Source organism: Malania oleifera, chromosome 13, assembly GCF_029873635.1.
Source record: "Malania oleifera isolate guangnan ecotype guangnan chromosome 13, ASM2987363v1, whole genome shotgun sequence".
Taxonomy (NCBI): Eukaryota; Viridiplantae; Streptophyta; class Magnoliopsida; order Santalales; family Ximeniaceae; genus Malania; species Malania oleifera.
In genome coordinates, this window is record NC_080429.1 from 73,996,061 (window position 1) to 74,013,580 (window position 17,520).

At 36.0% G+C, this 17,520-nt stretch overlaps 1 protein-coding gene across 1 annotated transcript in view; it reads right to left on the reverse strand.

Annotated features, from left to right (window-relative positions):
• Positions 1 to 1,863: 1,863 nt before the first annotated feature.
• The window catches only part of LOC131146688 (synaptotagmin-5), a 54,033-nt gene continuing 38,376 nt past the window's right edge, over positions 1,864 to 17,520 (reverse strand). The window contains exons 7-14 of the mRNA XM_058096436.1: positions 8,983 to 9,126; positions 8,182 to 8,598; positions 7,553 to 7,687; positions 5,627 to 5,845; positions 5,152 to 5,427; positions 4,148 to 4,285; positions 3,214 to 3,516; positions 1,864 to 2,382 (exon numbers count right to left, since the gene is read on the reverse strand). Of these exons, the coding sequence (XP_057952419.1) occupies positions 2,152 to 2,382; positions 3,214 to 3,516; positions 4,148 to 4,285; positions 5,152 to 5,427; positions 5,627 to 5,845; positions 7,553 to 7,687; positions 8,182 to 8,598; positions 8,983 to 9,126 (1,863 nt within the window). The 3' untranslated portion in view covers positions 1,864 to 2,151. The remainder of the gene's footprint in view (positions 2,383 to 3,213; positions 3,517 to 4,147; positions 4,286 to 5,151; positions 5,428 to 5,626; positions 5,846 to 7,552; positions 7,688 to 8,181; positions 8,599 to 8,982; positions 9,127 to 17,520) is intronic.

Here is a 17,520-nt window from a genome sequence, read left to right on the forward strand (position 1 = left end):
CTCTCACATAGCCAAAATTCAATCTCAGGGGATAGTAACCCTAACCTACGTCATCTAGAAAAACAAAGATTCAACTTGAGGGAATTGTGACCCCGAAATGCCTCCTCTTACACAACAAAGAGTTAATCTTTGGGGCTAGTAACCCTCACGTACCTTGTTTAGAAAAACATCGACTTGGCCTTAAGGAATTGTAACCCTAAAATACCTTCTCTCATACCACAAAAACTTGATCTCATGGGATAGTAATCTTGACCTACCTCATTTAGAATAACAAAGATTCGGTCTCAAGGAATTGTGATCCTGAAATATCTCCTTTAACACAACAAATACTTGGTCTCTGGGGCTAGTAACCCTCACCTATTTCGTCTAAAAAAATAAAGATTCAGTCTCAGTGAATTGCATTCCTGAAATACCTCTTCTAACACAATAAAGACTTGATTTCAAGGAATAGTAACCCTAACCTACCTCATCTAGAAAAATAAGGATTCAGCCTTAAGGAGTTGTGACATTGAAATACCTCATCTCACACAACAAAAACTCAGTCTTAAGGGATAATAACCTTGACCTACCTTGTCTAAAAAAACAAGATTCAGCTTCAAGGAATTATGACCCTAAAACACCTTCTCTAACATATCAAAGACTTGGTCTCAAGGATAGTAACCTTGACTTAACTCATTTAGAAAAACAAAGATTCGGCCTCAGGTAATTATGACCCTAAAATACCTCCTTTCACATAGTAAAGGCTCAATCTTAGGGGATAGTAACCCTAACCTACCTTGTCTATAAAAACATAGATTCCACTTTAGGGAATTATGACCCTAAAATGCCTCTTCTCTAGAATCTAGAATCATAACAATTTAAATCAAGTTTATCCATTATCTAACATATCAATCAGTAGGGCAGTTGATAAAAGAGAGAAATGTTGTGTTTGAATTACTCACATATTCTTTTGAATTATATGCATATACAAGATTAATTTGAAAAGCTAATAGAGATATACAAGAACAAACAATTTTTATTCGAAACGCTCCTCTAATGAAATCCTTGGGAACTTTCATAGTAATGATATATATACAATTGTGATCAATATTGCAAAGCCGGAGTATTTATTACTGGCCAAAATTGAACCATAACAAAATTTTGGCTTATATTTGCACAATAATATCATATTGGGAAGAAAGATCAAAATTAGAGATTGATAGAAAATAACGGATATGGGGTGTTGTGAATAGAAAATAGAAAATATCTATTTTTAGTTGTGTCATCAACTAGATTCTAGAACATGTTGCAATACCCTATGTCATCCAAGACAAACAAGTTGTGCTATGGGTGGTCAGCGGCCAAACTAGTTGAGGTTAAAAACTGAGTTTTAATTTTTCACTAGTCAAGAAAAAAATATTTTCAAATGAATTAAATTTCTAGTTCCAACAGCTATAGATTAAATACATGTTAAATATTATGCTATAATTTCTAGAATCTACAATCATAACTATTTAAATCAAGTTTATCCGTTATCTATCCAAGCCATTGATGCATAGAATAGTGCAGTGAGATCTGTTTGCTAGAACTAGAAACATGAATTAGGGCTTCATTTCCTTCTTTATGTGCGTGGCTTTTCAATAGGGGGACCCTCTTTTGAAATACATATAAGAAAGGAGAGAGCATCTAGCCTTTGCAGAGTTAGATGTATAACCCAATTAGAGCCCCAAACCATCATAACTTCTGTATCCACAACCCCGCACCCACACATACAAAATAAAAAATAACAAAATAACAAAATAATAAATAAATAAAGAAAGAAAGAAAAAATAAAAAGGAAGATGCCTATAACTCAATAAACCTTCATGACCACAACTCTATATATTGAGCAAAACAACATTCTCTTTTAATCAAAATTAATCTCAATTTTTCTAAATCAAAATAATAGTAATCAATATAAGCCCAATAAGAAAAGAATACAACAGAAAACCCATATACACTTGGACAAAATGATTAAATGATACAATATGACAACTTAATGATTGGAGAACCAAATTTGTCGTAATTAGTAGCAAATCTTGTCTAAATAATAGCGAAACCGGATTTGTCCTTAATAACGGTTCGTGCAAGTAAACTATATCAAGTGCTAAAAAAAACAAAGTGAGTCTACACTCATTGTGAAAGGCTGCTCGAACATCTTCTCTTTGATGAAGGTGACGAGTTAAAGATTTCCTGACCAAGCTCATTTATCTTGTTAACTAAGAGCATTTGCTCAGTCTCAAGCTGTACAATGTACTCATCTTGTATATCCTCGAGGCTTTCCAGCTCACTTAAGGTTGTCGAGAGTTCTTCAACGTTGCTATCCTCAATTAAAGATTGAAATTTGATCATCATTTGTTTCATCTAATAAAGTCATTTTGAACAAGATGTGTCAGACATGATAAAGAATTTAAGATGCTCCAATGCAAAAAAATCAGCAGTTCATTGATAGATTGTGAAGAGGAAAAAACATATACATTCCCTTTTCTTAGACAAGCAATATGGTACAAATAAAAGATTACTTGGGGCAAAAATAGTGTATGACTCGGTGATATTGCGGAGATGAGGTTGGTTAGAATGAGTTTTGGGATCATTCAGTGACTTCTAGGGAAGGAAAATCAAGAGAAATGTTTAAACTTGATGCACATTGTTGTCCCAAAACCTAACATCTTAAGCATTTAGGTAAAGTAGTATTCTAATATGGTATCAGAGCTCGTTACCAAGAGGTTGTAGGTTCTAGTCTCGTTGCCTGCATTTATTATGTAGTGTTCAAAAATTTTATTGTATTCCCTAGAATGTTTTTTTTATTGTTTGTTAATCTCTCCATGTGCTGTTGGGCTGTACGTGCGGGGGGAGTGTTAAGGTCTGATATGCATTGTTGACCCACATCCTAATAGCTTAAACTTTTAGGTAAAGTGGTATTCTAACAAGAAAAAAGAGTCAAACTCATAAAGAGCATTAGTTCAAAGAAATGTCAGAAGGGAAAAGATAAGACTAGTCATCTCGTCAGGTCTTCAAGTGCTTTTTTTTTTTTTAAATCTGCACTTAACTTTTAGAGCTTTTCTAATCACTGATCTTTATAAAAATAAAGGCATGTCAGAGAGAATGAAAAAGAAAAATATTTTGGGATGCCTTAAGAGTTATGTCACAAGCAAGACGGGAGATAAATTTCCAAAACAGACAAGACTCTCTCACCTGGCTGGAAATCTGACGTGCCTTAGTTAACGATGATTCTGAATCCAAACTAGATCTCTTCAGTGTTTCTGGAACTTTTCTCGTAACTTGAATATGAATCTCCCCCCTTTTCACACCTTGTAGGGGTATCCACTTGTCGGACATATGGTTTGGGGGCAATCTCTGATATTCTACAACACAATCACCAATGCTTGAAGTGGGTAATACAGCATTGTGGTCTTTCACGTGCAGCAACAAGGGACTGCCATCATCAGGGAACTCTAAGGTCTGATTCCACTGTGGATTCAGTGTTTTATACATTACCTAGGATGAAGGTTAAAACACAGAAATAAAATAATTAGATTAGTAAATAACATAGCAAAAGAAAATGGAACATATAATTTGCTTACATTTGTTAAAAATATTTACTTTCAGGTTAACTGTGGGCATAATATCGATAGTCAATAGCAACTAATGGGCCCTACGATAATATTGGTTATATTTCCCGCATGTCGTGCATATAATGGAAGGTAAGAAGCCAGTCCTACCATTGGTATGCTGTATGCACACAATGCCATATCAGGAAGGGCAAAAACAAAAATATTACTCAAATCTAATGGTTCAACATCATTCAAGTGGTGACATTTGGCACTGAAAATCGACAAAGTGCAACCAATTCCATAGTGGTTCTACAACGTTATACAATGTGCCAAATATGACTGCTTGTGCACGGCAAGAGCCTGATACCCAATTTGTTTCCAATAAATCAAAGAACAATTGGTAATAAACTAATGATTAAGATGGCATATATAATCTCAACACGTTTTAACAGTACCAATTACTAAACTATAGAATAAATTTGACCATGGCATGCTGAAAAGAACCATGAAACTACAAAAAAGAATACTCTAGGTCAGAGCAATTAACATGTTACATTAAACGCAATGTATCTAACCTTTGTTCTTCTTTTCAAATTTCCATATTGTACCCTCACATATGGATCACTAGTTCCCCTGAGATCAGCAGCAATAAGGTCTCTTGCCTCAATGAGAACAAGTTCAATCCAACCATTACCTGAGCCTGCAGCTGAACCCTGCAGAACCACCAAAATTTGGAAACTGTGAAATTTTAAGGTTATGCTATTGAACAAGATCATCATCAACAATCACAAGCAAACAATTAGGAGGTATTTGGTTTGCAAATAGGGTCGCTTGCCAGGGTACTCAATAGTAGGGCGGGCATGGTTCCGTTAACTAATGCTAATCAAACCGAATTTTCAGTTCAGCAAAAAGATTGAACCAAACTGAATCAATTAGCTCAAAAATTACATTTTTCATGCCCAAAAAAAAAAGAATTAAATGTAAATATTTCAAAAAAAATCGATATATATATACATATATATAATCTGTATTTATAGAATAAATATTTAAAATATTTATAAGAAATTGTTTTGGTTTGCTTAACCGTGGTTATTGAGATTGTTGAAACCAAACTGATAATGAAAAAAACAAAAAATTAAAAATTGAATCAAACAAATGGTTAACCAATTTTTTGATTCAGTTCAGTTTGGTTTAATTTTACAGTTCAGATGGGCCTTTTGGTTTTCCTTGCCAACCCCTATTTAATGCAGGCCTCGTCCAGTTCCATTCAAAGATTGAACGCTCAAAATGAAGCTCAGACCAGGTTCTTTCAAGTTTAGAAGGGGCCATCAAAAAAGAGGGTTTGTTTTAGTTATGATACCATTTGCCTTCAAGACCAAGCTCAGCTAGGCTAAAACCTAAATCCATTCTACATTGGAAGGCTGGGCCTAAAATGTCACAGCAAGGGCGTGGATATGTATGCATACAAAAGCACAGACCACAAACTTAATGCTTCAAAATTATAGGCTGGGACTTAATTTTGTGCTTTCTTTTATTAGTTCTCTGTTGTAGACTTTCTGATCAGGAATCGAAAACATACCCTTGATACATCATGGTCGTCAATTTTCACTGCCTCTATTTGCAGCCTCAGTTCTCCAGTATTCACTTTTTCAAGGGGGACGCAAACATCCCTTGCTAACCCTTCAACCAGTCCTTCCAGATTTACTCTAGCAGAGCCAGCATTGTCATCTCCAAAAGTCTCTTCACTATAGCATTTTATCTTTAGATATTCACCACCCCCTACCTCATCAAATTCAAACTTCTGATTCCAGAAAGGATTTGAAGCATTAGAGACAGTCCTCGTTCTCTGAAGAGTCTGAAAATAAAATATCAGCATTATCAGGATAATGCAGAAACTTAACCCAATGAACAAGTAACAAAGTTTTTTAATACTGAAAACCAAAAGTTAAATGTATCACTGGGTGAATTCAGAATAAATATTTTGTCCAGAAAAGGTTGCAACTGGAAGCTGAAAAGTAATACAATTTTTGTATCGTGAAAGAAAAAGGACCTACCTTCCCATACTGTAGTTTGACATAGTGGTTGCACTTTCCTGCCTTTTCTCTTGGGATAAGATCCTTGCCTTCTACAATGATTACGTTAATCCTCCTTCCGGTTTTTGCCACAATGTTTGATGATCCATTGAGTGGATTCCGTGAGCGCAAATGAGAGTTGTTCAAGCTATGTGAACCATCGGAGAACTGCCATTCTTTCAACACAAGTTTCACTTTCAACTGCAAAATTTATTTGAAATAAAATAAAAAATTAATATTGAAGGTGCACCTTCTAGTAATGCAAAATACATGAAACTATCATGGAACTGCTATCTGTTCTAGAAAAAATGTGAAGATAAACACTTGAACCTCATTGAGTATGCATGATTTTTTCAGATTGAGAAAACCAAGAAAAGAGAATTCTTCATCTTTGTTATTAGTAAGCAATTCTGAAAAATGATCTATATCTCTTCTTGATGACACTGTTCAAAGTCAAGACCAATCAAATCTGTGCTACTGTGATGCAGAAGTATAATGAATGCTTTCCTTCAAGATGGTACATTTAGGACACTTGAGCCTCATCAGCTATTGATTTCTCAATTTCAGTTTTTTTTTTTTCAGTTGCAGATATCTTTGGCTATTTTCCCAACAAATAGAATGTTTTTTTTTTCTTTTAATTTTTATAATGGGCCAAAACCAAAACATCCTAGATCAACTTGAGCTCACAACCAATAGCAAAAAACAACAACGAGTCTTAAGTCCCAATAGGAGGGGTCGGCTACATGAATCCTTTTTTGCCAATTCACCCAATCAAAGGCATTGTCCTCTGCTAGCTTAAGAGCAATTAAGGCCTTCCTCACTACCTCAATGTAGGTTATTTTAGGTCCAACCCTACCTTTTTTACTATTAGAAACAATAACCACCTCACTCCTCCTTACATGTGCACTGCTCGGCTTGCGTTTCAAATGCCATAATCATCTAAGCTGCCCCTCCCTATCACGTCTTCAACCACTGCCTATACCTAGTTTATTACGTGTATGTTCATTTCTTAATTTATCTTTTAATATTATACCACTCATCCACCTTAACATTCGCATTTTGGCAACTTTAAATTTTTGTATATGTTGTTTCTTAGTTGGCCAATATCCTAATTTATAAAGCATGGCTGGCCTTGTAGTCATCTTATAGAACTTTTTCTTTTAATTTTAAGGGTATTTTACAATACACAACACGCCTAAAGCACTCTTCTATTTTATCCATCCTTTAACTCTATGTATTACATCCTCTTCGACTTCTCCTTCTGCTTGCATAATGGATCCAAGATATTGAAATCTATTGGTGCAATTAATTCCTTGATTATCAAGTTTAATCTTTATCTCCAATATGCATTATTGAAATTACACTTCATATATTTTTTCTTATTTCTACTTATCCTAAAACCTTTAAACTCTAACGTGGTTCTCAAAAGTTCTAACTTAGATTCTAATCTAGTCCTACTTTAATCAATCAAGACGATATATTTTGCAAACAACATACACCAAGGAATCTCGTTTTGGATATTCCTAGCGAGCTCATCACCAAGGAATCTCGTTTTGGATATTCCTAGTGAATTTATCAATCACTAAAGCAAAAAAATAAGGGCTCAAAGCTCACAACCATGATCAAGAAATAGTTTCATGAAATGGCATGCTATGTTGCATCAGATAAAGCAAATACATTGATGCAAGTATAAATTGTTAGGATTATATAAATTGCACGTCCATTCGCTAGTAGCTTTAAGGCGCCCCCCCCCACCACCCTTTTTTTTTTTTTTCAAGTGGTAGCTCAGAGGCATTGGAGGGTGTTCGAATGACCCACATTGTTGGTCCATTCCGTAACAGCTTATGCTTTTGGGGTCAAGTTGGTAGCTTATCACACATATATGTAAGGGAACAGTGAAGATTGTACCTCTCCTAAACCAAGTCCTTCAAATGGAAGAACCAGTTCAATTTCTTTTCCACAAAACTCTGCATGCTTGGCTATTACACTGGATTCAGGTCCTATTGCCCAAAACATTGTGGAATCATCTGCTACATATTTCATCTGCTCAGGAGGAATACAAATTCACATTAGCAGATGCAAAGCGAGATTAAGAACTAAGAAAAGTAAATTGTGAGACACATTGCTAAAAAAAAAAAAATTGTCTTTTAAGTGTCATTAATCTGGCTTTTTACATGAACTTGATGACACCACATTCCCACGGAATGTGAAATTTATGAAGTGATACATTTCTAATAAAATTGACAATTTCAGAATTAAAATGATAAAAGTGATGGCAAGCAATAGTTATATTACGATATATAAAGGATGGGCTTCACCGGAGTTAAACTTGTACTATTTTGATCATTTATGATGACACATCTTAGCACATTTTTGGCCAAATCGCATTCTAATCCAGACTGCCAAACATAAAAAAGAATAAATTTATCTGCCACAATTTGTGGTGACAGTTGACACATAAAACATAAAAAGCATTTTAATTGCACCACCTAGAAATGGTTACACATACATAACCATGGCATTGGCTATCAAGTTACCTTAATTTCACAACTTGCTAGGTAGTCATACTTTACACTGCCTGGGGTACATTCATAAAGGTGGAATCGAAGAGTTCCTGTATCTTCATGTAAAACCATATTAAATGTCGAGTCCCATCTGGGGCTTGATCCTGGTTTGACATCCGTTCTCCTTGTTAGTTCTTCAAGTTCAACCTCCACAAATGTCTGTAGATCTCTACCATTAAGGTGTTCTGAAGAACCATCTGTAGTATAACTTTGTTGCTTTCTAGGAGGGCTTCCTCTCAAGCTGCTCCTTGAAAGTCTGTTTGCTGAAAAAACTGTCACATAAATAATACCTCCAACAGCCTTTTTTCTTAACTCCACAGATGGCAAAGAATAGCAACGGCGGCGAGGTTCCACCATTGTCTTAACTAAGGTTTCAGTGAAAAGTTTAACCTGTGTGAATAAAAAGAAGATATTATCAATATAAAGTATTGGCTTTCACAAGCTAATAAAATATTGATGAGGGTCTAAATGTGCAACAAGACAACTGAAAACTTGTTTCTTTTGCAGGAAGTAAGATAAGGAAAATGAGCACATCAGCAAACAGGCATGCATAACTATGGGTGTAGAGCATAGTATGAAATGAATAAAGATTCCTCAATCAGCCTTGTTTTTCCACATTTTCAAAAGATATCCTTCCATGAAAATAAAGGAAATAAGTTCCATCAAGATGAACAATTATTAAATGTCTTGCATTGCTACAAAAACAAAACCCATCTTTATTAAATTTTTATGTGTTTTTTACAACTTTCAAATATGATCAGCTTGCAAACGCACCAGCCAAGAAGAAACACCTGGCAGTTCTGTTGCAGGAAGTGTCTGGCTTCCACCACTCCCAAATGCCACACCAATTCTTACCTCGGGAGCAGACACAAATGAGTACAAAATTGCTTTCCCATCCAGAATTGGCATTAAGAGAAGCTGTAAAACGCAAAACATAGATAAATAACAGTTCGAAAAGAAGTGATGCGTTACTATCAGAAATCTCATCTGCAAAAATGACACATGAGAGGCACTGCTGCTGAAAATGAAGACTTCAAAGTTCAAACTTCTAAGATAGGAGAAATCACGTATAACATAAGAGAGTATCATTTCATTAGTCGAAAGTTTTCACAAGCAATCAACACCAATGAAACATAGGAATAAAAAACAAAAAGCACCACATTTCAAAATCAATCTTCACCTTCAGGCCTCTATTTATGGTAAATAAGAGAATAATGAAGAGGATACTACACCCCTGACTAACATCCCACCCTTAACTGTAATATCAATGTTTACTTTGGACATTTTCTTGCAAAAATAGAGCCTTGCAAACTTTAAAACACCAAATATTACAAGGTATAAAGTTCTAGTTTAGTCTGGCTGCATACTTCCTGGCTATTTGATGGTTTTAAACTAGTTTCCATTAACACCTTTGCTTGATAAAATATACTTGCAGTACTGGCGAGTTTTATTGAGCTTAAAGCTATAATTTACATATCAATGCAAACTCATTTCTGTAATGTCCCCCAATAAAATCCAATATAAACACACGCCTTCCCCACTGCTATCCAACCTCGTCACTTGCTAGGCTCAAAATTGCTTGAGAGCATAGCATTATAATCACTTGTAAATATTCCTAAAGACAATCATAGTTGGTCTGTTCATGTTAGACAATAAAATCTATTCTTGGGCTCTCACCTAGCAGCCAAAGCTTTTAGGTTGAGTAATTCCTCTATATGGTATCATGGGTTTATTGACCTTAAAGGTCCTAAGGTTGAATCTTGGTCGTCTCCATTTTTACAAACAAATTTTAGCATAAGCTAAGTAGTGGGATTCAGTTTTCTCCACAGTTCCAACGTCAAATAATCTCATGTGCCTCTAAAAGGATAAAAATTAAATTAGGGAACTTATTGACCTGCTTAAGCTTTTAGATTGACTGGCTCTTCAATAGTTCACTTCTCCACAAAGACACATGTACAGGAATATGGTGTTAATTTGATGGACATTGTTACTCACTTCCTAACAGCTTAAGTGATAGCTTAACAGCTACTAAAAAACATCATTTGTGTTGATATGACATTGTAGTTAGGAGAGGGATAAGAGATTCAAGAATCAGAATACATTTAGGAAAAAAAAAACAATATCCAAGAAAATTGGGTCAAATATCCTGAAGTGACATAAGGAATCTTAAATGATTAAGCCATCTGAGAAGTCACATAAACATGCTCGGACACAGAGACAAAGACAGAGAGAAGAAAACGAAGAAATAGATGGTAAATTGGTGAAATGAAAAATTCACTTAAAAGAATAAGATCCTAAGAAGCTTCAGTTTCCTAAGGCCTTAGCATTAGAGCAATAAATACATCACAACAAAATCTAGAGCAAAGAATTGAAATTACTTCATAAAAACCAATCCCATACATGTAGTTATATACCAGTAAGGTTGACCTTTACAACTTTTCTATTCCTAATAGGATTAAACTTCTAGGTACTTAAATGAACTCAATTACCTACTTCTAGTTTAATTTAGTACTTAAATGAACTCAATTACATACTTCTAGTTTAATTTATCTTTTAAATCTCTCCCTTTTGTTCAACTCTCTAGACTACATACTCTTCCGCAACTCAGTGAATGCATCTGCCTGCAGTGGCTTCAGCACTTTTGTGATGCTCAAGTTCAATGACGTCCTTTAGCAGATCACATAGGAAGTCATTAACTCTTCAGTGCTTGCTGCTTAGACATACAGCAAGATATCATGTGCTACAGCTGCAGTATTGTCACAAAAAAATTCTTGTTGGATAGGCTTGTTGAAAGTTCAATTCTTCCAAAATGTTTCGAAGCCAAACTGCTTGACAATCACATGATGTTGCAGCAACATACTTGGTTTCTGCTATAGAGAATGTCACAATGGGCTGTTTTTTACAACCATGAAATCACATAAGATCCCAAAACGAATACATAGCCCAGTGGTGCAGGCACATACATGGACAAATGGGTAAAACCCAAACTCAAATTCAACAATTTCAATTAAAAAAACCAAACCCTATGTGTTTACAACTCTTACAAATATGGCAAATACATTCCTAAATTTAAGAAGGCATACTTGCCTAAAATAAATAAAATGAAACAAAAATAAATCAAATAAACTATAATTAAGATGTTTGTGTAAATGAAGGGGCTTCTAGACTAGGCTATTCCATCCGCCATCATTCTCTCCCACCTTTGAGAAGTTCAGCCAATAATGCTGGTTAACTGGAGGGCTTTGTAAAAGGAACACAAACTCAACATTCTCAAGGGGTCTTGGCTTCTGTGGTAATGGTTGAGAGGGTAACTCATAACAGGAGGACCCAACCTTGATGTTCACTGTAGTTTCATGACCATCATAAATTAAACAACACTAGAACTGCCATGATCTCCATATAATAAATATGCAAGTCACAACCATAACAATGTAATTGGAAGATAACTTCTCTCAACATTACATTCCTCCACATAGGATCCCCACAAATCCTATGCAGTGATCAGATACCAGTATCATGTGGGTCCCAAAGGGCTGTAAACCTAACTAGCAAGAAATATGATTTGAGATCAAATTAATTTCGCCCTTGGTGAACGCAAGAGCATGCACAGATTACTAAACTTCCTGGTAGCACACTAGAACTTGTTCAGCTTAAAAGACGGCCTCGGGTCAGGTTTCCTTGCACCCTGGCGAAGAATAGTGCAAAACTAGTACAGTAGGTGGCTGCTCATCATCTGATGCCTCCTCATTGCTAACACAATCCAGTCACTTGTATACATAATAAGTCTGTTTCTTGCTCAGGTTTCTTCTGTTCCACTGCATTAATGTACTTCTTCTGTGGCCTGATGATGCTGTTTGTTCATGATTGATTGCTGCAATCTTGTATCAGTTGCTGGTGGTTTTGACTGGTTCTCAATGACTTTTTTCTCTGTTCTTGCTGGCTATCGCTTCTAGTTGCTGCCAGCCATCATACCTGTAGCTGTTGTGCTGCCAGGTTGTTTATCAAGTGCCAACGATGCTTGTTATGGTCTGCCTACTTCCATATGGTCAAGTACTTCCTCATAGCATACTATATCTTAGTTCCATGGTCAGAGCAACCCTCTTTGAAGTTTTGAAGTTCTATCTGTGCTTGTGTGAGCTGCCTGATTTTGCAGTGTTGCTGTGTTGTTCATTCCCAACACTGGTGTGCATTTTATTGTAGCATATTGTGGGTGGATTTGACAGTATCTACAGAGAGAGCTTCAACTGATACCATTAATGTACAGATCAAAGCCATCAAATTGGTTGGATCCTCCAACTACCTTTTGTGGTCTCAGGCAGTGAGCGTATGTACATTTAACACAAAAGAGAAGTCCAAATATTTGCTGCATTCTCCTCCATCTCCAGATTGGATGAAAAAGAATGGCATACTGCTTGTGTGGTGGTGAAATAGCATGGATCCATGAATTGCTGCAAATATGATGTTTTATAGAACATCCAAGGCTGAAATGAGATGATCTAAACCTTCTACGAGATAAAAACCAAACTCGTAGTTTTGACCTACATGAGAAGGTTTTCAAATATGGCCAAGAAGGTGGGTACATTAGTGAGTATTATAGCACTCTGAAGGATATGTGGGAGGAACTCAACATCTACCTAACCAATTAGTTATGACATTGAGATGATTAAGTGGCAAGGGCAGAGTTCTTAACTACCAAGTTTTTGGTTGGGTTGAGTCCAGAGCTTCAACCCATCTGCAATTAGATTATTGCCTGTGAATCCATATCATCTAAGAATCAAGCATATGCTAGAATCCAAAGGATCACCAAGGATGGCTCTTAATATTCTTCTCAGGCTTCTTCACATGATAGTTCAGCCATGGTTAGCACTATATTTAACCATAGTTGCCGAAGTGTTCTGTCTGATCCACTGATGAATTGCTGATAATACTTTCGCGTCAAGGGGGTGCGCATAGGAAGTTTCAGATAATGATAGGGGCAGCTTTGAACCTTCGGCTCAGGCTAATATAACAATCAAGGATGATGAAACTACACAATACAAGGGAAAAGTAAAGGATGTGATAGTCGTAAAAGGAAAGGAGGTGGTGTTCACAGATGATGAGCTTAATTCTCCTTCATCCCAGGAATAAGGTGAGTAAGATAAGTATGATAATATGAGAGTCTAAAATTGGTGGAATGTGAATTATTTATTGAATAAGCGCAGGGGAGGGGGGTGGAGGGAGATAGATGGAGACTGGGTGACATTGGACTCTCTGAGGAAATCTGAGAATGTACATACTAGCGTTTTCCATTTGAATGAAGCTGCAGATCTTAAAACTGTTGTAGTTGAGGAAGTTTGGCAATTATTCCTATTAATTCAGATTCTTCTTATGCTGTCTTGAGGTTAGTCCTGAGTGTCTTGGGTAAATCTCAAGTCATCTCCTTGAGGACATGTCAAAAAGGGTTTCTAAGCCTTTGAAAGGCATTCTTCCCATTCTAGGTAGTGTGCCTAATTTATCATATATTTCTTTCTGCCAGCAGCAGGGAGCTATGGGGAAAGGAAATTGCCATTTTGTCCTTTAGGGGGTGAAAAAACAATCGAGATCCAAATCGTGAGCACTTTAGGGAAGGAGGTTAAAATTACTGTTTCACCTAAAACCCATGACAGAAAGAAAAAGAGTCCAGGAAATGTTGAAAAATTAAGCATTCTCAATAAACTATTGGTGGGCTCCTTGGGGAGGGGTGTTGAAGGGAAGAAATCAGTAAATGGGGTATGATTGTTAAAATATGAGGTTAATGAGTTCTAATGTTAGAGGGCTATGAGATTGTAGAAAAAGGGGGGTTTGGTCCAGGAATTGGTGTCTGAAGGCTCTTATGAGATTTATATTTTACTTTTACAGGAAACAAGGTCAGAATGTGTTGATGGTGTTATTATTAGAGAAATCTGGCCATACGGAGATAAAGATTGGGCTACTCTAAGCATTTCAAGGCTTTAACTCCAGAATTTTGTTCTTTATGTTTCAATATTTCAGAATCTGTCTCTCAATTGTTTCTTCATTGTTCCTTCCATGGAGGGTGTGGAATAAATTATTTGGAACTTTTGGAGAGAATTCGGTGTGTCCAGATGTTTGCTCTTATGTTTTTATGATGAAGATTTCTTATGCTCCTTTTTTGTACTTACTCTTCTCTTTAATAAAATTTATTCTTTTCTTATCACAAAAAAAGAAGGGGCATCTGGACATATTTTGGTCATTTTGGAATGAGTGGCAAATAGGGTGGACTGTATTAGGGGCTTTTTTCCCTTCCCAATGTTGTTGGGGGTGGGGGAAAGGGGACAGTGGTGGTTTACTTCGGCTTATGGTCCTTCCAGACCTACAATTAGATCCCAGTTTTGGGAGAAATTGGTGTTGTGTATGGATTCTGCTATCCTAGAATGGTGACTGGGAGTGACTTTAATATGGTAATATTCGCAATGGAAAAAGAGGTAGTGGGAGTTCTCATCTAGCATGCAGTTTTTTTACAGCTTCGTTATGGAGTGTGCCGGTGTGGTCTAAGAGAGACACGTTGCAGAATTCTTTGTTTACTTGATCAGCTGGGGGAAAAGAGCGGTAGCTAGTTAGTTAGATCACTTTCTTTTTTGGCTGATGAATGGGAGGATCAGTTTCCTCATCTTACTCGAGATTCTAGCTAGACATATTTTTGATCATTTTCTTGTTGGGTTGGAGACTAGAAAGGTTAGATGGAGCCCTACTTTTTTTTTTTTTTGAGAATACATTGATGAATTGTCATGGTTTTTATAATTTAGCGGAGGAGACTTGGGAGTAATTGTGATGTTGTTGTTCAAGAAGGTTTTAGGTTTACGAAGAAGCTAAGAGGAATTAAATAGGTGTTAAAGGAAGAATAAAGGTGTTTGGAGATGTTAATAGAAAAAAAGCAAGTATTTGAGCAAATTGAGTTTGCTAGATTTTAAGATTTGATTAAAATGAATGACCTAACTTGAAGATAGGTCTCTCCCTGTAATTATAATAAATATTATATACATTCTAATGACAATAATACCATTACTAACTCTCGCTAATTAACATACTAACACACTTAATAATAATAATAATAATAATAATAATAATAATAATAAACGACATAAATAACCTCTAAGGCTCCCTCCCAAGCTGGAGCATAAATGTCATATGCTCCCACATTGTTACAAATGAATTTTACAACAAGCACCCCACAATGCTTTGGTAAACAAATCAGCAAGCTGCATATCCGACTTCACATAAGCGGTAGTAATGAGCTTCTACACAAGTTTCTTCTAAACAAAGTGGCAATCAACTTAAATGTGCTTTGTCCGCTCATGAAAGACCGGGTTGGAGGCAATATGAAGAGCAACTTGATTGTCACACATCAACTTCATAGGCTGAGAAATACCCAATTCTTCCAACATGTTTTTCAGCTAGAATCGTTCTCAAGCAGTGTGAGTCATAGCTCTATATTCTAATTCAGCACTTGACCTTGCCACCATAATTTGTTTCTTACTCTTCCAAGAAACCAAATTACCACCAACCAAGATATAGTACCCGGTTGTGGATCTCTGGTCGGAAGGAGATCCATCCCAATCTGCATCTGTATATCCATGTATATAAGTGTGACCCTAATTACAATATAAAAGACCTCTCCCGAGTGCACCTTTGACATATCTCAAGATGTGAATTACTACATCCCAATGACTTTCCTTGGAGAATATAGAAATTGACTCACAACACTTGTTGCAAAAGTAATTCAACTTTCCTACAAGTCTCCGGTGTTGTCTAGGATTAGGTAGCAAATCACCCACATCAGGTACTAACTTGTTGTTATGATCCATGGGTGTCAACCGATTTAGATCCCAACAATCTATTTTCATCCAACAGATCAAAAATATACTTCCTCTATGACAAATCAGTTCCAATATGAGATCTAGATACTTCTATACCCAATAAGTATTTCAATGGTCCCAAATCTTTGGTCTGAAACTTAGTTTGTGGAAAAAGTTTGAGACTTTAAATACCTTTATCATCATCACCTGTAATAACAATATCATCCACATAAACAACAAGAAGAATCCTATCCGATGAAGTATGAGGATAAAACATAGAATGATCCACAACACACCGTAAAATACCAAACTCAAGTACTACAACACTGAAACTACCAAACCATGCTCTGGGAGACTACTTTAAACCATATAGAGCCTTTTTGAGCTGACACACTAACCCTAACTCCCCCTGAGCAACAAACCCAGGTGGATGCTCCATACAGACCTCCTCCCTCAACGTCACCATGCAAGGAGACATTTATCATTTCTAATTGATGCAGAGCTGCTAAAGGGGACTCTCCACTACCCAAATATCTTCCTTTGGACTCATCTAAAACCTCTTTTGTTATCCTTACAATAGAATTTGCCATTTTATTCCAAATAGTATTTGCATCAACCTTATCCCCTACTATCCAATCACACTCTTTGTTCATTTTATCTTTGAATTTACTACATTATCTCTCTTCAAGTTCCACCTTCTAGTCCTCGCGTGTTGATTTATGCTACTCCTCCTCTTCCATTTTTTAATATGTATATCTAATACTAAGACTCTATGTTGTGTAGCCAAACTTTCACCTGGAATAACTTTACAATCCTTACAAGATAGACGGTCCCCATTCTTAGTTAAGAAGAAATCTATTCGGCTTTTATTGTACCCACTCTTAAAAGTTATTAAGTGTTCTTATCTTCTTATAAAGCAAGTATTTAGTATAACCAAATCGTAAGACATGACAAAATCTAAGATTGTATCACTGGCCTCATTTTTATCTCCATATCCATGGCCTCCATGTATCTTCTTATATCCTATATTATCCTTGCCAATGTGACCATTCAAATTAGCTCCTATGAATGTCTTTTCAAACATTGGTATCCCTTGTAAAATACCATCCATGTCTTCCCAAAAGTGTCTTTTTAGATTTTTTACTGAACCTATTTGGGGAGCATACGCGCACTAATAGGCCTAAAACTATCTTGATTTTAATGATCCTATCCCCTCTTCTTTTAACATCTACTATATTATCTTTTAGGTCTCTATCTACAATAATACAAACTCTGTTTTTATGTTTCTCTTTACAACTGTACCAAAATTTAAATCCTGATTTTTCAATTTCTCTAGCTTTCTCTCCTACCCATTTCATCTCTTGAAGGTAGAATAAGTTAATTTTCCTTCTAAACATTATTTCCACTATTTCCATACTTTTTCCCCTAAGAGTCCCTATATTCCAAGTTGTTAATCTTATCTTAATTTCTTGTGCTAACT